The sequence below is a fragment of the Trematomus bernacchii genome, unplaced genomic scaffold (genome assembly GCF_902827165.1).
Source record: "Trematomus bernacchii unplaced genomic scaffold, fTreBer1.1, whole genome shotgun sequence".
In the NCBI taxonomy this organism is placed as follows: Eukaryota; Metazoa; Chordata; class Actinopteri; order Perciformes; family Nototheniidae; genus Trematomus; species Trematomus bernacchii.
Window position 1 is genome coordinate 15558 of NW_022988076.1, and position 21943 is coordinate 37500.

The window sequence follows — 21943 nt, forward strand, 5'->3', positions numbered from 1 at the left end:
AAGAAGAAAAACGACCAGATAAATGAAGTTATTTCCATGGTTCAGGGCTCATCCCCTGTTGGTAAGTGATGTTTACTATACTATAGGCTAGGCTATAAATGTTGTGTAGTTATTTAGCCTTTACTTTCACAATTTATAGTTACTGTAGCTACCGAAGCTACTGAAGCTACTGAAGCTAATGTAGCTACTATAGTTACGGTAGCTAATGTAGCTACTATAGCTTCTATAGTTACTGTAGCTACCGAAGCTACTGAAGCTAATGTAGCTACTATAGTTACGGTAGCTAATGTAGCTACTGAAGCTACTGAAGCTAATGTAGCTACTATAGCTTCTATAGTTACTGTAGCTACCGAAGCTACTGAAGCTAATGTAGCTCCATGTAGCATTACATTACATTACATGTCATTTGTAAGTCGCTTTTATCCAAAGCGACTTACAAACTCAATACTATGGACAATCCCCACAGGAGCAATTTGGGGTGAAGTGTCACAGGGACACAACGACATGCTGACTGCAGTGGGACTCGAACTTGCTATCCCCTGATTCGAAGTCCAGCACACTATCCACTGAGCCACAGCCACACATTTCCCTCTGGGACAATAAAGACTCATCTAAAAACTAATCTAATCTTTGAAAAGTAACAGTTACAATTACTGCATAATTATGAATTAGGAAAAGTACATTTAGCGTTTGTCTGTTTAAATTCTTAATATTTTATTATTGTCTCCTTTTTCCACATTACATTTCCATCTTATTAGGAAAGATTAAATGTTTTTTTAATTGAATTTGGCCAAATAATATTAATCGAAATAGCTTTCATGTATTAATACAAGGGACCGCAGTGCAATTACAAAAATGTTTTTCATAATGATCACACAGTTGTGACTGTACGCCTACTCCTTTTTGGTAGGAGATGACTTTTCCGACACCGATCAGGAATCATCCAATGAAAATGAGACCGTCGTTAAAGAGGTGGAGCAGCATGTACCAGGCCAAGACCCTGTATCAGATGGAGCAGACAATAACTTAAACACTCTCATTGAAGAAGAGAGTGTTGCTGAAGATGCCAAGCAGACCCGTCCACACCATGAAGAAGACACAGATGATGATGATGATGATGATGATGATGATGTTATCATAGACCCAAACTACAATCCATCCTCTGATGAGTCCTCTGTCCCTGAAAATGAAGACAGTCTTTCAGCAACTTCAGAACATTATGGTCCTCATCTAGAGGATGTGTATGAAAACAATACGGTCAAAAGGAAACAACATAAATACCTCAGAAACATGGAAGCAAAATGAATCCAAGAAGAAACGTCTCAAAGGAATGGCATACAAGGCCAAAGGTGGCAAAGAAATAGCTGCAAAGGCTATGGGCCTTCCCTGCAATTCGAAGTTCTGTCAACGAGTCACGACTCGAGACTGTCAATCCATTACAGAAGAGCAGAGGCAGTGGATATTTCAGAAGGTTTGGTCAATGGACAACTGGGAAGAACATCGGTTATACGTCACCACTTTGGTCACAAAGGTTGCCATGAAGCAAAAGAAAGTTGGTGAGGGATCCAGTTCATCATTTTCCTACCAACTGAAACTTCAGGATGGAACAAATCTTAAAGTGTGCAAAGCTCTTTTTTCTTCTACACTTGGTATCCCTGAGAGAACCATTACACACTGGCTGAACAAAGACACCATCGACCATGACGAAGAAGTGGCAGACCCGCCAACTACATCGGCTGTGACAGATTTCCTTAAGGACTGGTTGAAGGATCTGTTGATTCACACTCCTGCAGAAGCACAGCGACCTACAAAGACAAGAAGTTCCTTCACCACAACCATCTCCCAACTACATCGGGAATATCAACAGGCAGCTGCAACTGCTGAAGTGAGAGCTGTTGGGATACAACATTTCACAAAATATTCCGTTTTCATTCCACGAAAAGATCAGTGTGATGTTTGTGTTTCATTCAAGCATGGACATATCAGTAAGGACGAATATGAGGCGCATGTAAACCAGAAAGATGAAGCGAGGCAAGAAAAATGACAAGGATTCTGCGAACAATGAGAAGTTCGTTTGGACGATGGACTTGCAAGCCGTGCTGCTGTGTCCAAAAACCCAAGCCAGCTGCCTGCTTTACAAAACGAAGCTGCAGGTCCATCACTTCACCCTCTTTGACTTGAAATCAAAGGAACGGTACAGCTATAGAGGTCAGAGGGCGACCTCAGAAGGTATTCACACACATTCAATATCGCCATTTTGAAGGTGTGATAAAAGACAATCCAGAAATCAAGGAGATAGTAGTGTGGAGCGATGGTTGCGGTTATCAGAACCGCAATGCAAATGTGGCGAATGCGTTTTCTGAGCTTGCCATGAAATACGGGGTACTAATAACACAGAAGTACCTTGTTGCAGGTCACACACATGGAATGTGACAGCATGCATAGTACCATTGAACGCAAAATGATAACGGATATCATCGTCCCGAGAGACTACTTGATCATACTCCAGACTGCAAGAATCAGACTCTCAGCCTACCAAGTGAAGATGGTCAAGCGCTGGCTCTCACTTCTTAAGCATCAGACCAGCAAAACAGTTGGAGATCCGACTGTACATTATTTGCGGGCTCTTCAGTTTTGCAGTGATGGTAAGGTCAATTACAAGCTATACCACGGCCTGCCGTGAGCTATTGCTTAAGTATAAGTAGTATGTATAAGTTGTAGTATAAGTAGTATATATAGGTTGTAGTATAAGTTGTAGTATAAGTAGTATATATAAGTTGTAGTATAAGTAGTAGTATAAGTTGTAGTATAAGTAGTATATATAGGTTGTAGTATAAGTAGTATATATAGGTTGTAGTATAAGTAGTAGTATATATAAGTTGTAGTATAAGTAGTATGTATAAGTTGTAGTATAAGTTGTAGTATAAGTAGTATATATAGGTTGTAGTATAAGTTGTAGTATAAGTAGTATATATAAGTTGTAGTATAAGTTGTAGTATAAGTAGTATATATAAGTTGTAGTATAAGTAGTATATATAGGTTGTAGTATAAGTAGTAGTATATATAGGTTGTAGTATAAGTAGTAGTATAAGTTGTAGTATATATAGGTTGTAGTATAAGTTGTAGTATAAGTTGTAGTATATATAGGTTGTAGTATAAGTTGTAGTATAAGTTGTAGTATATATAGGTTGTAGTATAAGTAGTAGTATAAGTTGTAGTATATATAGGTTGTAGTATAAGTAGTAGTATAAGTTGTAGTATATATAAGTTGTAGTATAAGTAGTAGTATAAGTTGTAGTATATATAAGTAGTAGTATAAGTTGTAGTATATATAAGTTGTAGTATAAGTAGTAGTATAAGTTGTAGTATATATAAGTAGTATATATAAGTTGTAGTATAAGCAGTATATATAAGTAGTAGTATAAGTAGTAGTATAAGTTGTAGTATATATAAGTAGTATATATAAGTTGTAGTATAAGCAGTATATATAAGTAGTAGTATAAGTAGTAGTATAAGTTGTAGTATATATAGGTTGTAGTATAAGTTGTAGTATAAGCAGTATATATAAGTTGTAGTATAAGTAGTAGTATAAGCAGTATATATAAGTTGTAGTATAAGTAGTAGTATAAGTTGTAGTATATATAGGTTGTAGTATAAGTTGTAGTATAAGCAGTATATATAAGTTGTAGTATAAGTAGTAGTATATAAGTTGTAGTATATAAGTTGTAGTATATAAGTTGTAGTATAAGTAGTAGTATATAAGTTGTAGTATATAAGTTGTAGTATAAGTAGTAGTATAAGTTGTAGTATATATAGGTTGTAGTATAAGTAGTAGTATAAGTTGTAGTATATATAAGTTGTAGTATAAGTAGTAGTATAAGTTGTAGTATATATAAGTTGTAGTATAAGTAGTAGTATAAGTTGTAGTATATATAGGTTGTAGTATAAGTAGTAGTATAAGTTGTAGTATATATAAGTAGTATATATAAGTTGTAGTATAAGCAGTATATATAAGTAGTAGTATAAGTAGTAGTATAAGTTGTAGTATATATAAGTAGTATATATAAGTTGTAGTATAAGCAGTATATATAAGTAGTAGTATAAGTAGTAGTATAAGTTGTAGTATATATAGGTTGTAGTATAAGTTGTAGTATAAGCAGTATATATAAGTTGTAGTATAAGTAGCAGTATAAGCAGTATATATAAGTTGTAGTATAAGTAGTAGTATAAGTTGTAGTATATATAGGTTGTAGTATAAGTTGTAGTATAAGCAGTATATATAAGTTGTAGTATAAGTAGTAGTATATAAGTTGTAGTATATAAGTTGTAGTATATAAGTTGTAGTATAAGTAGTAGTATATAAGTTGTAGTATATAAGTTGTAGTATAAGTAGTAGTATAAGTTGTAGTATATATAGGTTGTAGTATAAGTAGTAGTATAAGTTGTAGTATATATAAGTTGTAGTATAAGTAGTAGTATAAGTTGTAGTATATATAAGTTGTAGTATAAGTAGTAGTATAAGTTGTAGTATATATAGGTTGTAGTATAAGTAGTAGTATAAGTTGTAGTATATATAAGTTGTAGTATAAGTAGTAGTATAAGTTGTAGTATATAAGTTGTAGTATAAGTAGGATACGTGTGGGAGCGCGCTCCTTCACTGCAGACTTTCGCGCCACCTAACCATTCGCCAAAATGTTTTTAATACCAGCGGTAACCGGCCAAGCGCCGGGCAAAAAACAATCTTCGAATAAAAGAAAGTCACCGGAGGAGTTAAAGGAGAGTGACAGGGAGTGGGAGAAGAAGAGGGAGAGGAAGTTTCACACTGGCTTGATGGATGGAGTTGGCTTCAATATGATGATATAAACAAGGTGTTTTGTCAGCTCTGTACATCAATGCCGACCTGCTGACAAGTAAGTGAAGAGTAGAAGATATAAAGGTATTGGCTTCAGGGAGATGTCCCAGCAGGAGAATGAGGGTTATAATTAAGCAATAGCTCACGACAGGCCGTGGTATATGGCCATTATCTCACAGCTGAGGGCGTGGTTCAACCCCCTCAGCTGTGATATAATGAGCATATATCACGGCCTGAAGTGAGCTATTGCTTTTATAAAACGGTTACCAAGTGTGGCAATGTGAAAGAAAAATACACACTCTAATTTAAATAGTTGTTATTATTAAATAATGATGTTCAAAATAAAATAGTCCCTCCGTTGCCTTCTGCACGAAACATAGTGCGAGGTGGTTGCTATGCAACAACACTAACAGCTAGCGAACATATTAGACAGAGAGCGTTGATCCATTATTTGGCTATTTATTTACATTCATGTGTATGTTGCCGTTTATTGTGCAGCCTCTGAAAACCTGTCCAGCATCAGCAGCATGGCTTACGTGGTTACTTGTATAGGCTGAGGTTGTTCTAGGCTGTTCTTTGGCGTGGAGAGAATATTGCTCCACTTTCTCCGGTCCCTGAGATTGGGCTTCCAGTAGCTCTGGAGAGAGCTTTCTCACCTGTGGCCACTAACGCTCATCATTTCTCTGCTTTGTTTCAAGACATCAGAAAGCTTTTGAATGGTGCTACCTTTCCAGTTGGTCTACCTGCTCTTCACGTAGCTCTGCATGTCGTCGTGTAGGTGCTCTCTGGAGATAGGCACTGCTCAATCCACTCCTCCATAGTGAGACCCCCCCCCCCTCAATCCACTCCTCCATAGTGAGACCCCCCCCCCTCAATCCACTCCTCCATAGTGAGACCCCCCCGGAGGTCCAAGTTAACCTTACATGTTTCCATCTTATGCTTTGTAAGTTTGTTTCGTAACGGAAGAAATGTAAATATATTTATAAAACGGACAAGTCAAATCAAGCAATCTGATTGGTCGATAGCGTTTTTGAGGACCTTTTTGATTACAGATTTGAAAACATCGCTGCTTGCTTTAAAAGTAGCACAATTCATTATGTCAAACCTTGGGAAGTATCTAGATACCCCTGCCCTAATGCCAAAGGAACTGCACACTGAATATGTTTTTGCCGTTTGATGTCTATGTCTGGACCGCTGCGTGAAAAGAAGGGTTTCTGCTCCGTTACTTGTTCCAGTTTGAAAAGCAAACTGCCTGCAGTTTGCTTTTCAGCCCAACTGTATACTGTTTATCTCAGACGCGGAGGGATACTGACTTGTTGTGAAAAGTAACTTACAATTCTACCCGTGGTATACGCTCAGTATACCACGGCTAAGAACCAATCAGATTGCTTGATTTGACTTGTCCGTTTTATAATCTAATCTAATACATAGCCATTACATGTCTAACTCCTAATGATGACAGGAAGGCAGAAAGTGCATTATACAAATAATAATACTCATAATAATGATAATAGCAGACATTTTTTAACAATGACCACAATATAATTATTTTAATTAATCAAATATGAACAATTGATGTCTACCCCTGTATATGTAAATGACCTTTATCTATATTTAAAATGAGCAGGCTGGTTTTTCTTGAGGGACAAATTCTTCTGACATCCTGGAGTCCATCTTCCATCCTGAGAACCATCAGTGCTCCTGTGTGTGTGTGTGTGTGTGTGTGTGTGTGTGTGTGTGTGTGTGTGTGTGTGTGTGTGTGTGTGTGTGTGTGTGTGTGTGTGTGTGTGTGTGTGTGTGTGTGTGTGTGTGTGTGTGTGTGTGTGTGTGTGTGTGTGTGTGTGTGTGTGTGTGTGTGTGTGTGTGTGTGTGTGTGTGTGTGTGTGTGTGTGTGTGTGTGTGTGTGTGTGTGTGTGTGTACCTGTGAGTACTGAGTCCGGTGTAGTAGCTCCAGGTCTGGGGGGACGTGGGGAACTGGAAGGTGTAGACCAGGATCAGCACCAGCATGGAGTAAACCACCACGGCTACCCAGAAGCCCCTGAGCATGGCACGCCAACGCTCGTAGTTCAACTACAGAGAGACAGACAGGTGAGAGACAGACAGGTGAGAGACAGACAGTACAGTACCTGCATTACCTGCAGTGCCGTAGTAGAGGGCGCTGCAGCACAGCAGCAGCACCATGTAGATGACCTTGTATTAATACCTGTAGTATGTTGTAGTACCTATATGTTGTAGTACCCATGTTTTAGTACCTGTATGTATTAGTACCTGTAGTACCATGTCTCACCTGGTAGAGGGCGCTGCAGCACAGCAGCTGCACCATGTAGATGACCTTTTATTAGTACCTGTAGTATATGTAGTAGTACCTGTATGTTGTAGTACCTGTAGTATATGTTTTAGTACCTGTATGTATTAGTACCTGTAGTATATGTTTTAGTACCTGCATGTATTAGTACCTGTAGTATATGTAGTAGTACTTGTATGTTGTAGTACCTGTAGTATATGTTTTAGTACCTGTATGTATTAGTACCTGTAGTACCATGTCTCACCTGGTAGAGGGCGCTGCAGCACAGCAGCAGCACCATGTAGATGACCTTGTATTAGTACCTGTAGTATATGTAGTAGTACTTGTATGTTGTAGTACCTGTAGTACCTGTTTTAGTACCTGTATGTATTAGTACCTGTAGTACCATGTCTCACCTGGTAGAGGGCGCTGCAGCACAGCAGCAGCACCATGTAGATGACCTTGTATTAGTACCTGTAGTATATGTAGTAGTACTTGTATGTTGTAGTACCTGTAGTACCTGTTTTAGTACCTGTATGTATTAGTACCTGTAGTACCATGTCTCACCTGGTAGAGGGCGCTGCAGCACAGCAGCAGCACCATGTAGATGACCTTGTATTAGTACCTGTAGTATATGTAGTAGTACTTGTATGTTGTAGTACCTGTAGTACCTGTTTTAGTACCTGTATGTATTAGTACCTGTAGTACCATGTCTCACCTGGTAGAGGGCGCTGCAGCACAGCAGCAGCACCATGTAGATGACCTTGTATTAGTACCTGTAGTATATGTAGTAGTACTTGTATGTTGTAGTACCTGTAGTACCTGTTTTAGTACCTGTATGTATTAGTACCTGTAGTACCATGTCTCACCTGGTAGAGGGCGCTGCAGCACAGCAGCAGCACCATGTAGATGACCTTGTAGAGGACAATCTTCCCCTCGAAGCTCACGAAGAAGAACATGGTTCCACAGACGTAGATCCAGTACTTCACGAACATCCGAGTAACCACGGCAACCAGAGCCTCCATCTTCACCCCCCCCTCCTGCAGGAGCACCTGCTCGTACGAGACCTCACCTGTCTCACCTGTCTCACCCTTCTCCTCGTCTGGAGGGCACACAGACAGACAGGTGAGCCGTGAGACAGGTTAGCATTAAGACACGTGAGAGAGGTGAGCAGTGAGACAGGTGAGCATTGAGGCAGGTGAGACAGGTGAGCAGTGAGACAGGTGAGCATTAAGACACGTGAGAGAGGTGAGCAGTGAGACAGGTGAGAGAGGTGAGCAGTGAGACAGGTGAGACAGGTGAGAGAGGTGAGCATTAAGACAGGTGAGCATTGAGGCAGGTGAGACAGGTGAGCAGTGAGACAGGTGAGCATTAAGACACGTGAGAGAGGTGAGCAGTGAGACAGGTGAGCATTAAGACAGGTGAGAGAGGTGAGCAGTGAGACAGGTGAGACAGGTGAGACAGGTGAGAGAGGTGAGCAGTGAGACAGGTGAGACAGGTGAGAGAGGTGAGCATTAAGACAGGTGAGCATTGAGGCAGGTGAGACAGGTGAGCAGTGAGACAGGTGAGCATTAAGACAGGTGAGAGAGGTGAGCAGTGAGACAGGTGAGACAGGTGAGACAGGTGAGAGAGGTGAGCAGTGAGACAGGTGAGACAGGTGAGACAGGTGAGAGAGGTGAGCATTAAGACAGGTGAGCATTGAGGCAGGTGAGACACGTGAGCAGTGAGACAGGTGTCTTACCCTCCATGTGGACAGTGATGGCAGACAGCTGTGTGTCCTCCTGTCTGTCTCTCTTCTCAGTCAGAGCCTGTCTCAGCAGCAGCCAGAAGCTCAGCAGACACAACAGCTGCAACACAGAGTACACAGAGTACACATCAACACAGAGTACACAGAGTACACATCAACACAGAGTACACAGAGTACACATCAACACAGAGTACACATCAACACAGAGTACACAGAGTACACATCAACACAGAGTACACATCAACACAGAGTACACATCAACACAGAGTACACATCAACACAGAGTACACAGAGTACACATCAACACAGAGTACACAGAGTACACATCAACACAGAGTACACAGAGTACACATCAACACAGAGTACACAGAGTACACATCAACACAGAGTACACATCAACACAGAGTACACAGAGTACACATCAACACAGAGTACACATCAACACAGAGTACACAGAGTACACATCAACACAGAGTACACAGAGTACACAGAGTACACATCAACACAGAGTACACATCAACACAGAGTACACAGAGTACACAGAGTACACATCAACACAGAGTACATATCAACACAGAGTACACAGAGTACACATCAACACAGAGTACACATCAACACAGAGTACACAGAGTACATATCAACACAGAGTACACATCAACACAGAGTACACATCAACACAGAGTACACATCAACACAGAGTACACAGAGTACACATCAACACAGAGTACACATCAACACAGAGTACACAGAGTACACATCAACACAGAGTACATATCAACACAGAGTACACAGAGTACATATCAACACAGAGTACACATCAACACAGAGTACACAGAGTACACATCAACACAGAGTACATATCAACACAGAGTACACAGAGTACACATCAACACAGAGTACACAGAGTACACATCAACACAGAGTACACAGAGTACACATCAACACAGAGTACACAGAGTACATATCAACACAGAGTACACATCAACACAGAGTACACAGAGTACACATCAACACAGAGTACACATCAACACAGAGTACACAGAGTACACAGAGTACACAGAGTACACATCAACACAGAGTACACATCAACACAGAGTACACAGAGTACATATCAACACAGAGTACACATCAACACAGAGTACACAGAGTACATATCAACACAGAGTACACATCAACACAGAGTACACAGAGTACACATCAACACAGAGTACACATCAACACAGAGTACACAGAGTACACAGAGTACACATCAACACAGAGTACACATCAACACAGAGTACACAGAGTACACATCAACACAGAGTACATATCAACACAGAGTACACAGAGTACATATCAACACAGAGTACACATCAACACAGAGTACACAGAGTACACATCAACACAGAGTACACATCAACACAGAGTACACAGAGTACATATCAACACAGAGTACACATCAACACAGAGTACACATCAACACATCAACACAGAGTACACAGAGTACACAGAGTACACATCAACACAGAGTACATATCAACACAGAGTACACAGAGTACACATCAACACAGAGTACACATCAACACAGAGTACACAGAGTACACAGAGTACACATCAACACAGAGTACATATCAACACAGAGTACACAGAGTACACATCAACACAGAGTACACAGAGTACATATCAACACAGAGTACACATCAACACAGAGTACACAGAGTACACATCAACACAGAGTACACATCCACACAGAGTACACAGAGTACACATCAACACAGAGTACACATCAACACAGAGTACACAGAGTACACATCCACACAGAGTACACATCAACACAGAGTACACAGAGTACACATCAACACAGAGTACACATCAACACAGAGTACACATCCACACAGAGTACACATCAACACAGAGTACACATCAACACAGAGTACACAGAGTACACATCCACACAGAGTACACATCAACACAGAGTACACATCAACACAGAGTACACAGAGTACACATCCACACAGAGTACACATCACACAGAGTACACATCAACACAGAGTACACAGAGTACACATCCACACAGAGTACACATCCACACAGAGTACACAGAGTACACATCCACACAGAGTACACATCAACACAGAGTACACAGAGTACACAGAGTACACATCAACACAGAGTACACATCCACACAGAGTACACATCAACACAGAGTACACATCAACACAGAGTACACAGAGTACACAGAGTACACAGAGTACACATCCACACAGAGTACACATCAACACAGAGTACACAGAGTACACATCAACACAGAGTACACAGAGTACACATCCACACAGAGTACACATCAACACAGAGTACACATCAACACAGAGTACACAGAGTACACATCAACACAGAGTACACATCAACACAGAGTACACAGAGTACACATCCACACAGAGTACACATCAACACAGAGTACACATCAACACAGAGTACACAGAGTACACATCAACACAGAGTACACATCAACACAGAGTACACAGAGTACACATCAACACAGAGTACACAGAGTACACATCAACACAGAGTACACATCAACACAGAGTACACAGAGTACACATCAACACAGAGTACACAGAGTACACATCAACACAGAGTACACAGAGTACACATCAACACAGAGTACACAGAGTACACACACACAGAGTACACATCAACACAGAGTACACATCAACACAGAGTACACAGAGTACACATCAACACAGAGTACACATCAACACAGAGTACACAGAGTACACATCAACACAGAGTACACAGAGTACACATCAACACAGAGTACACATCAACACAGAGTACACAGAGTACACATCCACACAGAGTACACATCAACACAGAGTACACAGAGTACACATCAACACAGAGTACACAGAGTACACATCAACACAGAGTACACAGAGTACACATCAACACAGAGTACACATCAACACAGAGTACACAGAGTACACACACACAGAGTACACAGAGTACACATCAAACAGAGTACACATCAACACAGAGTACACAGAGTACACATCAACACAGAGTACACAGAGTACACATCAACACAGAGTACACAGAGTACACATCAACACAGAGTACACATCAACACAGAGTACACAGAGTACACATCAACACAGAGTACACATCAACACAGAGTACACAGAGTACACATCCACACAGAGTACACAGAGTACACAGAGTACACATCAACACAGAGTACACAGAGTACACATCAACACAGAGTACACATCAACACAGAGTACACAGAGTACACATCAACACAGAGTACACAGAGTACACATCAACACAGAGTACACAGAGTACACATCAACACAGAATACACATCAACACAGAGTACACAGAGTACACATCCACACAGAGTACACACACATCAACACAGAGTACACATCAACACAGAGTACACATCAACACAGAGTACACAGAGTACACATCAACACAGAGTACACATCAACACAGAGTACACAGAGTACACATCAACACAGAGTACACATCAACACAGAGTACACATCAACACAGAGTACACAGAGTACACATCAACACAGATGACACATCAACACAGAGTACACAGAGTACACATCAACACAGAGTACACAGAATACACATCAACACAGAGTACACAGAGTACACATCAACACAGAGTACACAGAGTACACATCAACACAGAATACACATCAACACAGAATACACATCAACACAGAGTACACAGAGTACACATCAACACAGAGTACACATCCACACAGAGTACACAGAGTACACAGAGTACACATCAACACAGAGTACACATCAACACAGAGTACACAGAGTACACATCAACACAGAGTACACATCCACACAGAGTACACAGAGTACACATCAACAAAGAGTACACATCAACACAGAATACACATCCACACAGAGTACACAGAGTACACATCAACAAAGAGTACACATCAACACAGAATACACATCCACACAGAGTACACAGAGTACACATCAACAAAGAGTACACATCCACACAGAGTACACATCAACAAAGAGTACACATCAACACAGAGTACACAGAGTACACATCAACACAGAGTACACATCAACACAGAGTACACAGAGTACACATCAACAAAGAGTACACATCAACACAGAGTACACATCCACACAGAGTACACAGAGTACACATCAACAAAGAGTACACATCAACACAGAGTACACAGAGTACACATCAACAAAGAGTACACATCAACACAGAGTACACAGAGTACACATCAACACAGAGTACACATCAACAAAGAGTACACATCCACACAGAGTACACAGAGTACACATCAACAAAGAGTACACATCAACACAGAGTACACAGAGTACACATCAACACAGAGTACACATCAACACAGAGTACACAGAGTACACATCAACACAGAGTACACAGAATACACAGAGTACACATCAACAAAGAGTACACAGAGTACACATCAACAAAGAGTACACATCAACACAGAGTACACATCAACACAGAGTACACAGAGTACACATCAACACAGAGTACACAGAATACACAGAGTACACATCAACAAAGAGTACACAGAGTACACATCAACACAGAGTACACATCCACACAGAGTACACATCAACAAAGAGTACACAGAGTACACATCAACAAAGAGTACACAGAGTACACATCAACAAAGAGTACACATCAACACAGAGTACACATCAACAAAGAGTACACATCAACAAAGAGTACACATCAACACAGAGTACACATCAACACAGAGTACACATCAACACAGAGTACACAGAGTACACATCAACACAGAGTACACAGAGTACACATCAACACAGAGTACACATCAACACAGAGTACACATCAACACAGAGTACACATCAACACAGAGTACACATCCACACAGAGTACACAGAGTACACATCAACACAGAGTACACAGAGTACACATCAACACAGAGTACACATCAACACAGAGTACACAGAGTAGTAGTAGTATATATAAGTAGTAGTATAAGTTATATTATACGTTGTAGTATATTTAGTAAATATATATATGTAGTAGTAGTAGTGGTATATATAAGTAGAAGTATTGGTACCTTTGAGGCCAGCTCCCTGCAGGGGTCTTGTTTCCGTGGGAACAGCCCAGGCACTTCCTGTGCGGGGGGGAAGCTGTAGATGTACTGCAACAGCACCAGCAGGTTGCCGTAGGCGACCAGCCAGGGCGATGACATCATAGTGTAACGGCGTCGCTCCTTCAGCATCCAGAGCAGGCAGGACCAGAGCAGCAGCACACAGGTGAGCCACGACACGTAGCTGACGGGCCACAGCATCATGGCCATCAGGGCACACAGGTAGCTCTGCTGCAGCAGGAAGCTCCAGGCCCCGCCCCCCTCACCTGGACAGGCCCCGCCCCGCTCACCTGGACAGGCCCCGCCCCGCTCACCTGGACAGGCCCCGCCCCCCTCACCTGGACAGGCCCCGCCCCCCTCACCTGGACAGGCCCCGCCCCGCTCACCTGGACAGGCCCCGCCCCCCTCACCTGGACAGGCCCCGCCCCCCTCACCTGGACTCATCTGAGGCTCCTCCCAGCCGTCTGCACCAAACTCACAGGTCTCCAACGTGTCTGCAGCAGAGGTAGACAGGTGAGACAGGTGAACAGGTGGACAGGTAGACAGGTAGACAGGTGAACAGGTAGACAGGTAGACAGGTGAACAGGTGGACAGGTAGACAGGTGAGCAGGTAGACAGGTAGACAGGTAGACAGGTGAGCAGGTAGACAGGTGAGACAAGTGGACAGGTAGACAGGTGAGCAGGTAGACAGGTGAGAAGGTAGACAGGTGAGACAGGGAAGATGTAGACAGGTGAGCAGGTAGACAGGTGAGCAGGTAGACAGGTGAGCAGGTAGACAGGTGAGCAGGTGATCAGGTAGACAGGTGAGCAGGTAGACAGGTGAGCAGGTAGACAGGTGAGACAGGGGAAGATGTAGACAGGTGAGCAGGTAGACAGGTGAGCAGGTAGACAGGTGAGACAGGGGAAGATGTAGACAGGTGAGCAGGTAGACAGGTGAGCAGGTAGACAGGTGAGCAGGTAGACAGGTGGACAGGTGAACAGGAGAACAGGTGGACAGGTAGACAGGTGAGACAGGTGAGCAGGTAGACAGGTGAGCAGGTAGACAGGTGAACAGGTAGACAGGTGAGCAGGTAGACAGGTGAGCAGGTAGACAGGTGGACAGGTAGACAGGTGAGCAGGTAGACAGGTGAGCAGGTAGACAGGTGGACAGGTAAACAGGAGAACAGGTGGACAGCTCACCTGATTGGCTTGGGGAGTAGTGAGGTGTTGAGTAATTATCTAATCCGAGAGCTGTGCTCTGGGTGGGCGGGGCAAAAGAGTCAGAGGGACTCTGATTGGACGATGTCAGCACCTAGAGACAGAGACACGCTTCAGACTACAGACTGAAATATATTGATGATGATGATAATAATAATAATAACATGTGTTAATATACGTACGTCTCTGCTCCGGTGAGCTCGTCTCCACATGTCTCGCCGTTTCTCCGCTGTGATGTCACCGATGACATCATCGCTCAGGTTGCTGGTGGTGGTGATGATGTCACAGCTCCCACCGACCTCTGACCCCGCCCTCTCTAAGCCCCGCCCACAGTCGATCAGCTGAGGAAACATGTGATCCCCGTCAGTGTTAATTTCGTCAACGAAAACTATGACGAAAAATGTTCGTCAACGACCTTTTTTACATGACTAAGACGAGACGATGACGAGCTAAAAATAGATTCTTGATAACGAACATTTGACGAAATGTATATTTAGTTTTCGTTGACGAGACGAGACGGGACTAAGGTGTTAATGGTGGACTATCGGACATTCAAAATGCAGCATATTTTCCCCCCAAGTGTCCGTCTTGTCTGTCAAAATGCATCTTACATTTCTAACTTGCAATATCATTATTTCCGCTCTCTTCACTCCAGAAGAGCGATCTCCCTCTCTCTCTGTGTGCGGGGGGCGGGGCCTCACTCTCTCTCTGTGTGCGGGGGCGGGGCCTCACTCTCTCCCTGTGTGCGGGGGCGGGGCCTAACAGACACGCTGCACCGGCAGAGATCTGCCGGGGACGGAGCGTTCAGAAGTATAGAGACACTCTACAAGACTCGATGTGGACAAAGCTCGTTTGCCATGTTTTGGCGTTAGCGCGTTGACACGAGTAGTCTGTCCAAACAGCCGGCCAAAAGGCGTCATATTCAGTCGGAGAAATGCACAATTTTCGACTTCCTTAACTCGTAGCTCTGTTGCCCCAATTACGAGTAACGTTATCACATCAGGTGTGCAGAGGTGGGAGAAGTACTCAGATCTTGTAGCTAAGTAAAAAAATACTATAGTGTAGGAAGAGTTCCTCAAGTCAAAGTATGATCATCAAAATATAGTGAAAGTAGCGACAGTAAAAGTAGTCATTGTGCAGATTGGTCCATTTCAGAATAATATATATGATATGTTTTATAAGGATTGATCATGAAAGTGTTCTCAAAGCTGGTAAAGGTGCAGCTAGTTTGAATGACTTTGTATACTGCAGGGTAGCTTGTGGATTTACTCCAGGTGGAACTAAAGTCTGATTTAAGACCTGATTATATTTCACATCATTCATCCACATCTGTGAAGTAACTAAAGGTATTAAATACATGTAGTGGAGTAGAAGTACACCATTTAACTATGAACTGTAGTGGAGTAGAAGTACACAGTAGCAAAACATTTAAATACTCCAGTAAAGTACCTCAACATTTTACTCAAGTACAGTACAATATTTTAACATAATTATATATATTTCATTTATTTCACATTTAAATAAAGCAATTAATTCGGTTAACAATTTGTTAGTTTTTTCCTTTAAAAAATAACAAAAAGTAAATACAAGAATACCGTTAAAGTACCGGATCGATAAGCAGTATTGATAAGACTAGTAGTACCGTAGAAAACCTTAACGATACCCATCCCTAGATATTACAGTAAAGTGTTAAGAGAGTGAAATGTTGCTTTATGAATGTCAACACTTGATGCTGTCACCTTGATTACAATGTCAGAAACCTGTATTTGCCGAACTGAATTAGTTTAAAGAGAGAAAACATTTTGACTAAAAGTAGACTAAAACGTTTTGAGTTTTCGTCGACTAAAACTAGACTAAAACTATGAAGGATACAAATGACTAAAATGTGATTAAAACTAATAACCATTTTCGTCTAAAGACTAAGACTAAGACTAAATCAAAAACAGCTGCCAAAATTAACACTGATCCCCGTCAGCCAATGTGAACCTCTGTAAACAAACACTGAATGCGTCGACCAATGAGAGATGAGATAACACACCTGGTTCCTCCGGAGCGACGCCACTGTGTGGTAGAGAAGCAGAACCATCAGGGGCGAGCTGAAGTGGAACCAGTGGAGGTCAGAGGTCACCGTCAGCCTCCAGGGGTCAACACAGTCCATCGAGACCAGGGGGAGCAGCCCCAGAACACTGTGGGAGGGGCATAACACTATCAGTAACAAACCAGGGGGAGCAGCCCCAGAACACTGTGGGGGGGGGGGGTGCAGGACACTAATGTTAAATCAGTGTTCCCTCAGACCCCCAGCAGTGGGCAACAGACCCCCTGTTCACAGCAACATGTGTTTAGAGAGTAATTATAGAGCAGGTAATTTAGTGGGAATGCTGACACAGCATTCCCACTATCTGTTATGCTATGCACACAATTCTTTATTATTCCGCCGGGTTATTTTGCGCCTCTTCTTCTCCCACATTCCACATCGCAGAAACTCCGTTCAAACATCAAAACGTTCAGCTCGGTCGGGAATCGATGGCTATTACTTTTCCCATTCATAACTTCCATAATTCCAGAGATATATCCCATAATTCATCACATTTTTAACATGGAAGTCAATGGAGAAACTCTTCAGACTTGAACAATCTTCATGCGACTTCAACTGCTAACTGTTCATTCATACTTTCACTCAGAAACCTCATTCCAACTTTAAAATGTTACACATCTTTCTGACATTATTCGTGTTACACAACTTTTAAATCTGATTCGTACTTTTAGAGATATTAAACATTGTTCAGACCTTGGTAAAGAGGCTTTCTTCAGATTTTAGAGTGCATGATGTCACTGCTAGAGTGGAGGACAGATTTAATTTTGCCTTCATATTTTCTTTTAAACCTGCCATAATTCCCAAACCCTACATTCCTGAGAAACGTAGAAAAACATCTCGTAGCTTGAAAAATTAAAAGAAATGAAGCAAAGAATAATTAAACAAAATGCCTCTTGAGGGCATGAAGTGACAACAACTTTCAACATGTCTCCATTAAAGCCCATTGTAAGTTCAGCCTCATCTTTCCCCACCACAGCAGCCGCACACCTTTAGTTAAACTGCCAAAAAGGCCACATTATTAACCTGAAAGTACACCAAAAGTACACTTCAGATACTCAAGTTCCTTGACATGCTTCACGCTTTGAAATTTCACCGATATCTGTTACGGTTCTTCAACAAAACGTTCACATGTAAGAGGTTTATCTCTCATTCAGAACAATGCAAATGCTCTCCTCTCACTGATTACTGCACATCACCATGGAAACCTTTGATCTCTAGACACGTCGTTAGCTCAAATATAAACACCTGTGTCATGGAACACGATGATGTCATAACTCCAACTGACATGCTCAGAGCAGCAGACTTCAGATAATGGTTAATGGTCAACAGCTCTACGTCAATTATGGGGTGTCATCATATGCCGTTTCCATGGAAACGCATCCCTCGCCATAAAACACGATGTCGCTGTAACTCCAATGGACACGGTCCGATCGTCCCCCAAACTTCGCTTGTATATCACCTCTCCATGCCTCAACAGCTCTACGTCAAATCTGACATCTCACCATATGCTGTTTCCATGGAAACGCATCCCTCACCATAAAACACGATGTTGTCGTAACGCCTATGAAAAGGGTCAAAACAGCACCACACTTCAGATAATGGTTAACGGTCCAGCCCTCAACAGCTCTATGTCAATTATGGGGTTTCATCATATGCCGTTTCCATGGAAACGCATCCCTCGCCATAAAAGACGATGTCGCTATAACTCCTATGAAAATGTTCAAAAAGTGCTCAAACTTCACATGTGTGCTAACAGTCCAGCCGTGAAGACATCTACGGGACAGTTTTGAGATTTCTTCAATTGCCGTTGCCATGGCAACACAATGCTCACCATGAAACACGGTTTTCTCATAACTTCAGTGAAAATGCTCCAAATGGCCCAAAACTTCACAGGTTTGGTAACGATGCAGCCATCAACGCATCTAAGCGTATTATGGGATGTCATCAAATGCCGTTGGCATGGCGACAGATCATTCGCCATCAAGTTAGTTCAAAAGTTTGCAGTTCAAATATTCTGCTGCTTTTCCAAGCCTTTTACTTTCTTTTCTTCTCTCATCACACATTCAAGCCCCCAGCGTTCATGTATCATTTCAATCTAAATTATTCACTTTCTTCTTACACATTACATTTCAGCATAGCAGTTTAGCGTCAGCTTTTCAGCATAAAGCATTCCCACGAGCAATTTCTTCAGGAATTGCATTCTCTAGTTATAACCTGCTGTCTTCACTGAACACAGTCTGGGTTCTGTTTTTAGAAAAGCTGGAGCACTTTTATTTTGTAGGCAGAAGAGTAACAAAACAAGAACACCCAAACCCCCCCCCCGGTTACAGACTGAAGAAATATAAGGGATGTGAGACCTTCACTAAGCCATGACTCTGCTGCTCACACTCAACCATTTCATCCTAACAAATATCACTCTGAAGCATTTCTCCAGAAGAGGGTTAGAGCCTGCCTTAGACCAAAAAAACTAAATGTGTTACCTGGTTGAGGTGTGTTACCTGGTGGAAGTTTGTTACCTTGGGGAGGTGTGTTACCTGGTGTGAGTGTGTTGCCTGGCGGAGGTGTGTTACCTGGTAAGGTGTGTGTTACCTGGTGAGAGTTTGTTACCTGATAAGGTGTGTTACCTGGCGGAGTTGTGTTACCTGGTGAGAGTTTGTTACCTTGGGGAGGTGTGTTACCTGGTGGAGGTTTGTTACCTTGTTCAGTTGTGTTACCTGGTGAGAGTTTGTTACCTGGTAAGGTGTGTTACCTGGCGGAGGTGTGTTACCTGGTAGGAGTGTGTTACCTTGTTCAGGTGTGTTACCTGGTGGAGGTTTGTTACCTTGTTCAGTTGTGTTACCTGGTGAGAGTTTGTTACCTGGTAAGGTGTGTTACCTGGCGGAGGTGTGTTACCTGGTAGGAGTGTGTTACCTTGTTCAGGTGTGTTACCTGGTGGAGGTTTGTTACCTTGTTCAGGTGTGTTACCTGGTGTGAGTGTGTTACCTGGCGGAGGTGTGTTACCTGGCGGAGGTGTGTTACCTGGCGGAGGTGCGGTTGGGAGGCCACGCCTCCTGCAGCAGGGGCAGCTGGTAGAAGTAGACGAGCAGGAAGTGGGAGGCGGAGTAGACCAGTGACATCACAGAAACACACCTGAAGAGGAGGGGCGGGACCTGGCCTGACCACGCCCACCAGGTGCACAACAGTTGGAAACAGAGCAGGTAGGGGAGGGACGAGAGAGACGGGAACATGATACCTGGAGAGACAGACAGAGATGACCGTCTCTAAAAAAATCCTCCTCTAGACACAACGTTTGGGACTCTACCAAGTCTTGGGACACCACCTGAGGTTTGGGACACCACCTGCGGTTTGGGACACTACCTGAGGTTTGGGACTCTACCAAGTCTCTGGACACTACCTGAGGTTTGGGACTCTACCAAGTCTCTGGACACCACCTGATGTTTGGGACTCTACCAAGTCTCTGGACACCACCTGATGTTTGGGACTCTACCAAGTCTCTGGACACCACCTGAGGTTTGGGACACTACCTGAGGTTTGTTACTCTACCAAGTCTCTGGACACCACCTGATGTTTGGGACTCTACCAAGTCTCTGGACACCACCTGATGTTTGGGACTCTACCTGATGTTTGTTACTCTACCAAGTCTCTGGACACCACCTGATGTTTGGGACTCTACCAAGTCTCTGGACACCACCTGATGTTTGGGACTCTACCTGAGGTTTGTTACTCTACCAAGTCACTGGACACCACCTGAGGTTTGAGACACCACCTGAGGTTTTGGACACCACCTGAGGTTTGGGACACCACCTGAGGTTTGAGACACCACCAATGCCCCTTTTCCACCAAACCGGATCCGGTTCAAGAACCGTTCTTTTGCTTTTCTGGTGCTGAACTGGTTCTTCTCTGAAGCACCACTTGTGTTTCCACCGCTCAGAGCGCAGTGGAGCTCCAGTGAAGCTGCGTCATTGCGTCATCGTTTGCGTCATCACGTAAACGTTTACGTGCCTTCTTATGACACCCACACGGCGCGGAAATCCCTCACATCGACAACAACAACAATGATCCGGTAGTCCCTCTTGAGTTTTTTTAGCTTCAGAATTTGCCATTTTGTTATTGTTGATCAGGTTAATCCCCCCCACCTCCGACATAAGCGTGATGTATTGGTTCTTGGTTCTTGCTGGGCAGCCGAGTGGGGTCAGCTATGAACCGGTTTTCGGTGCTTAGATCCGTCTCCGCTGCGGTGGAAACAGGAAGAACCAGAGCTGAATTGGCTGTAGCCCGGAACCGGCTCTGGAACCGGCTTGGTGGAAAAGGGGCAAGAGTCTTGGGACACTTGCTGAGGCTTTCTCTGGTTTCTTGGGTTCTAGGGTTACCTGGATCCTGGAGTTACCTGGATCCTGGAGTTACCTGGATTCTAGGGTTACCTGGATTCTAGGGTTACCTCGGTTCTAGGGTTATCTCGGTCCTAGGGTTACCTGGGTTCTATTGTTTCCTGGGTTCTGGGGTTCTCCGTGTTCTAGGGTTGCTTGGGTTCTAGGCTTCCCTGAGTTCTAGGATTAAATGGGTTCTGGGGTTACCTGAGTTCTAGGATTAAATGGGTTCTGGGGTTACCTGAGTTCTAGGATTAAATGGGTTCTGGGGT

The 21943-nt window shown here is 42.9% G+C and overlaps 1 protein-coding gene across 1 annotated transcript in view; it reads right to left on the reverse strand.

Moving 5' to 3' along the window:
- The window catches only part of LOC117474853 (piezo-type mechanosensitive ion channel component 2-like), a gene marked incomplete at both ends in the record, with an annotated part of 36939 nt that overhangs the window by 13765 nt on the left and 1231 nt on the right, over positions 1-21943 (reverse strand). Inside the window, 8 exon segments of the mRNA XM_034120870.1 lie at positions 6774-6922; positions 8006-8238; positions 8878-8983; positions 13980-14506; positions 15192-15303; positions 15392-15550; positions 17248-17395; positions 20323-20536. Of these exon segments, the coding sequence (XP_033976761.1) occupies positions 6774-6922; positions 8006-8238; positions 8878-8983; positions 13980-14506; positions 15192-15303; positions 15392-15550; positions 17248-17395; positions 20323-20536 (1648 nt within the window).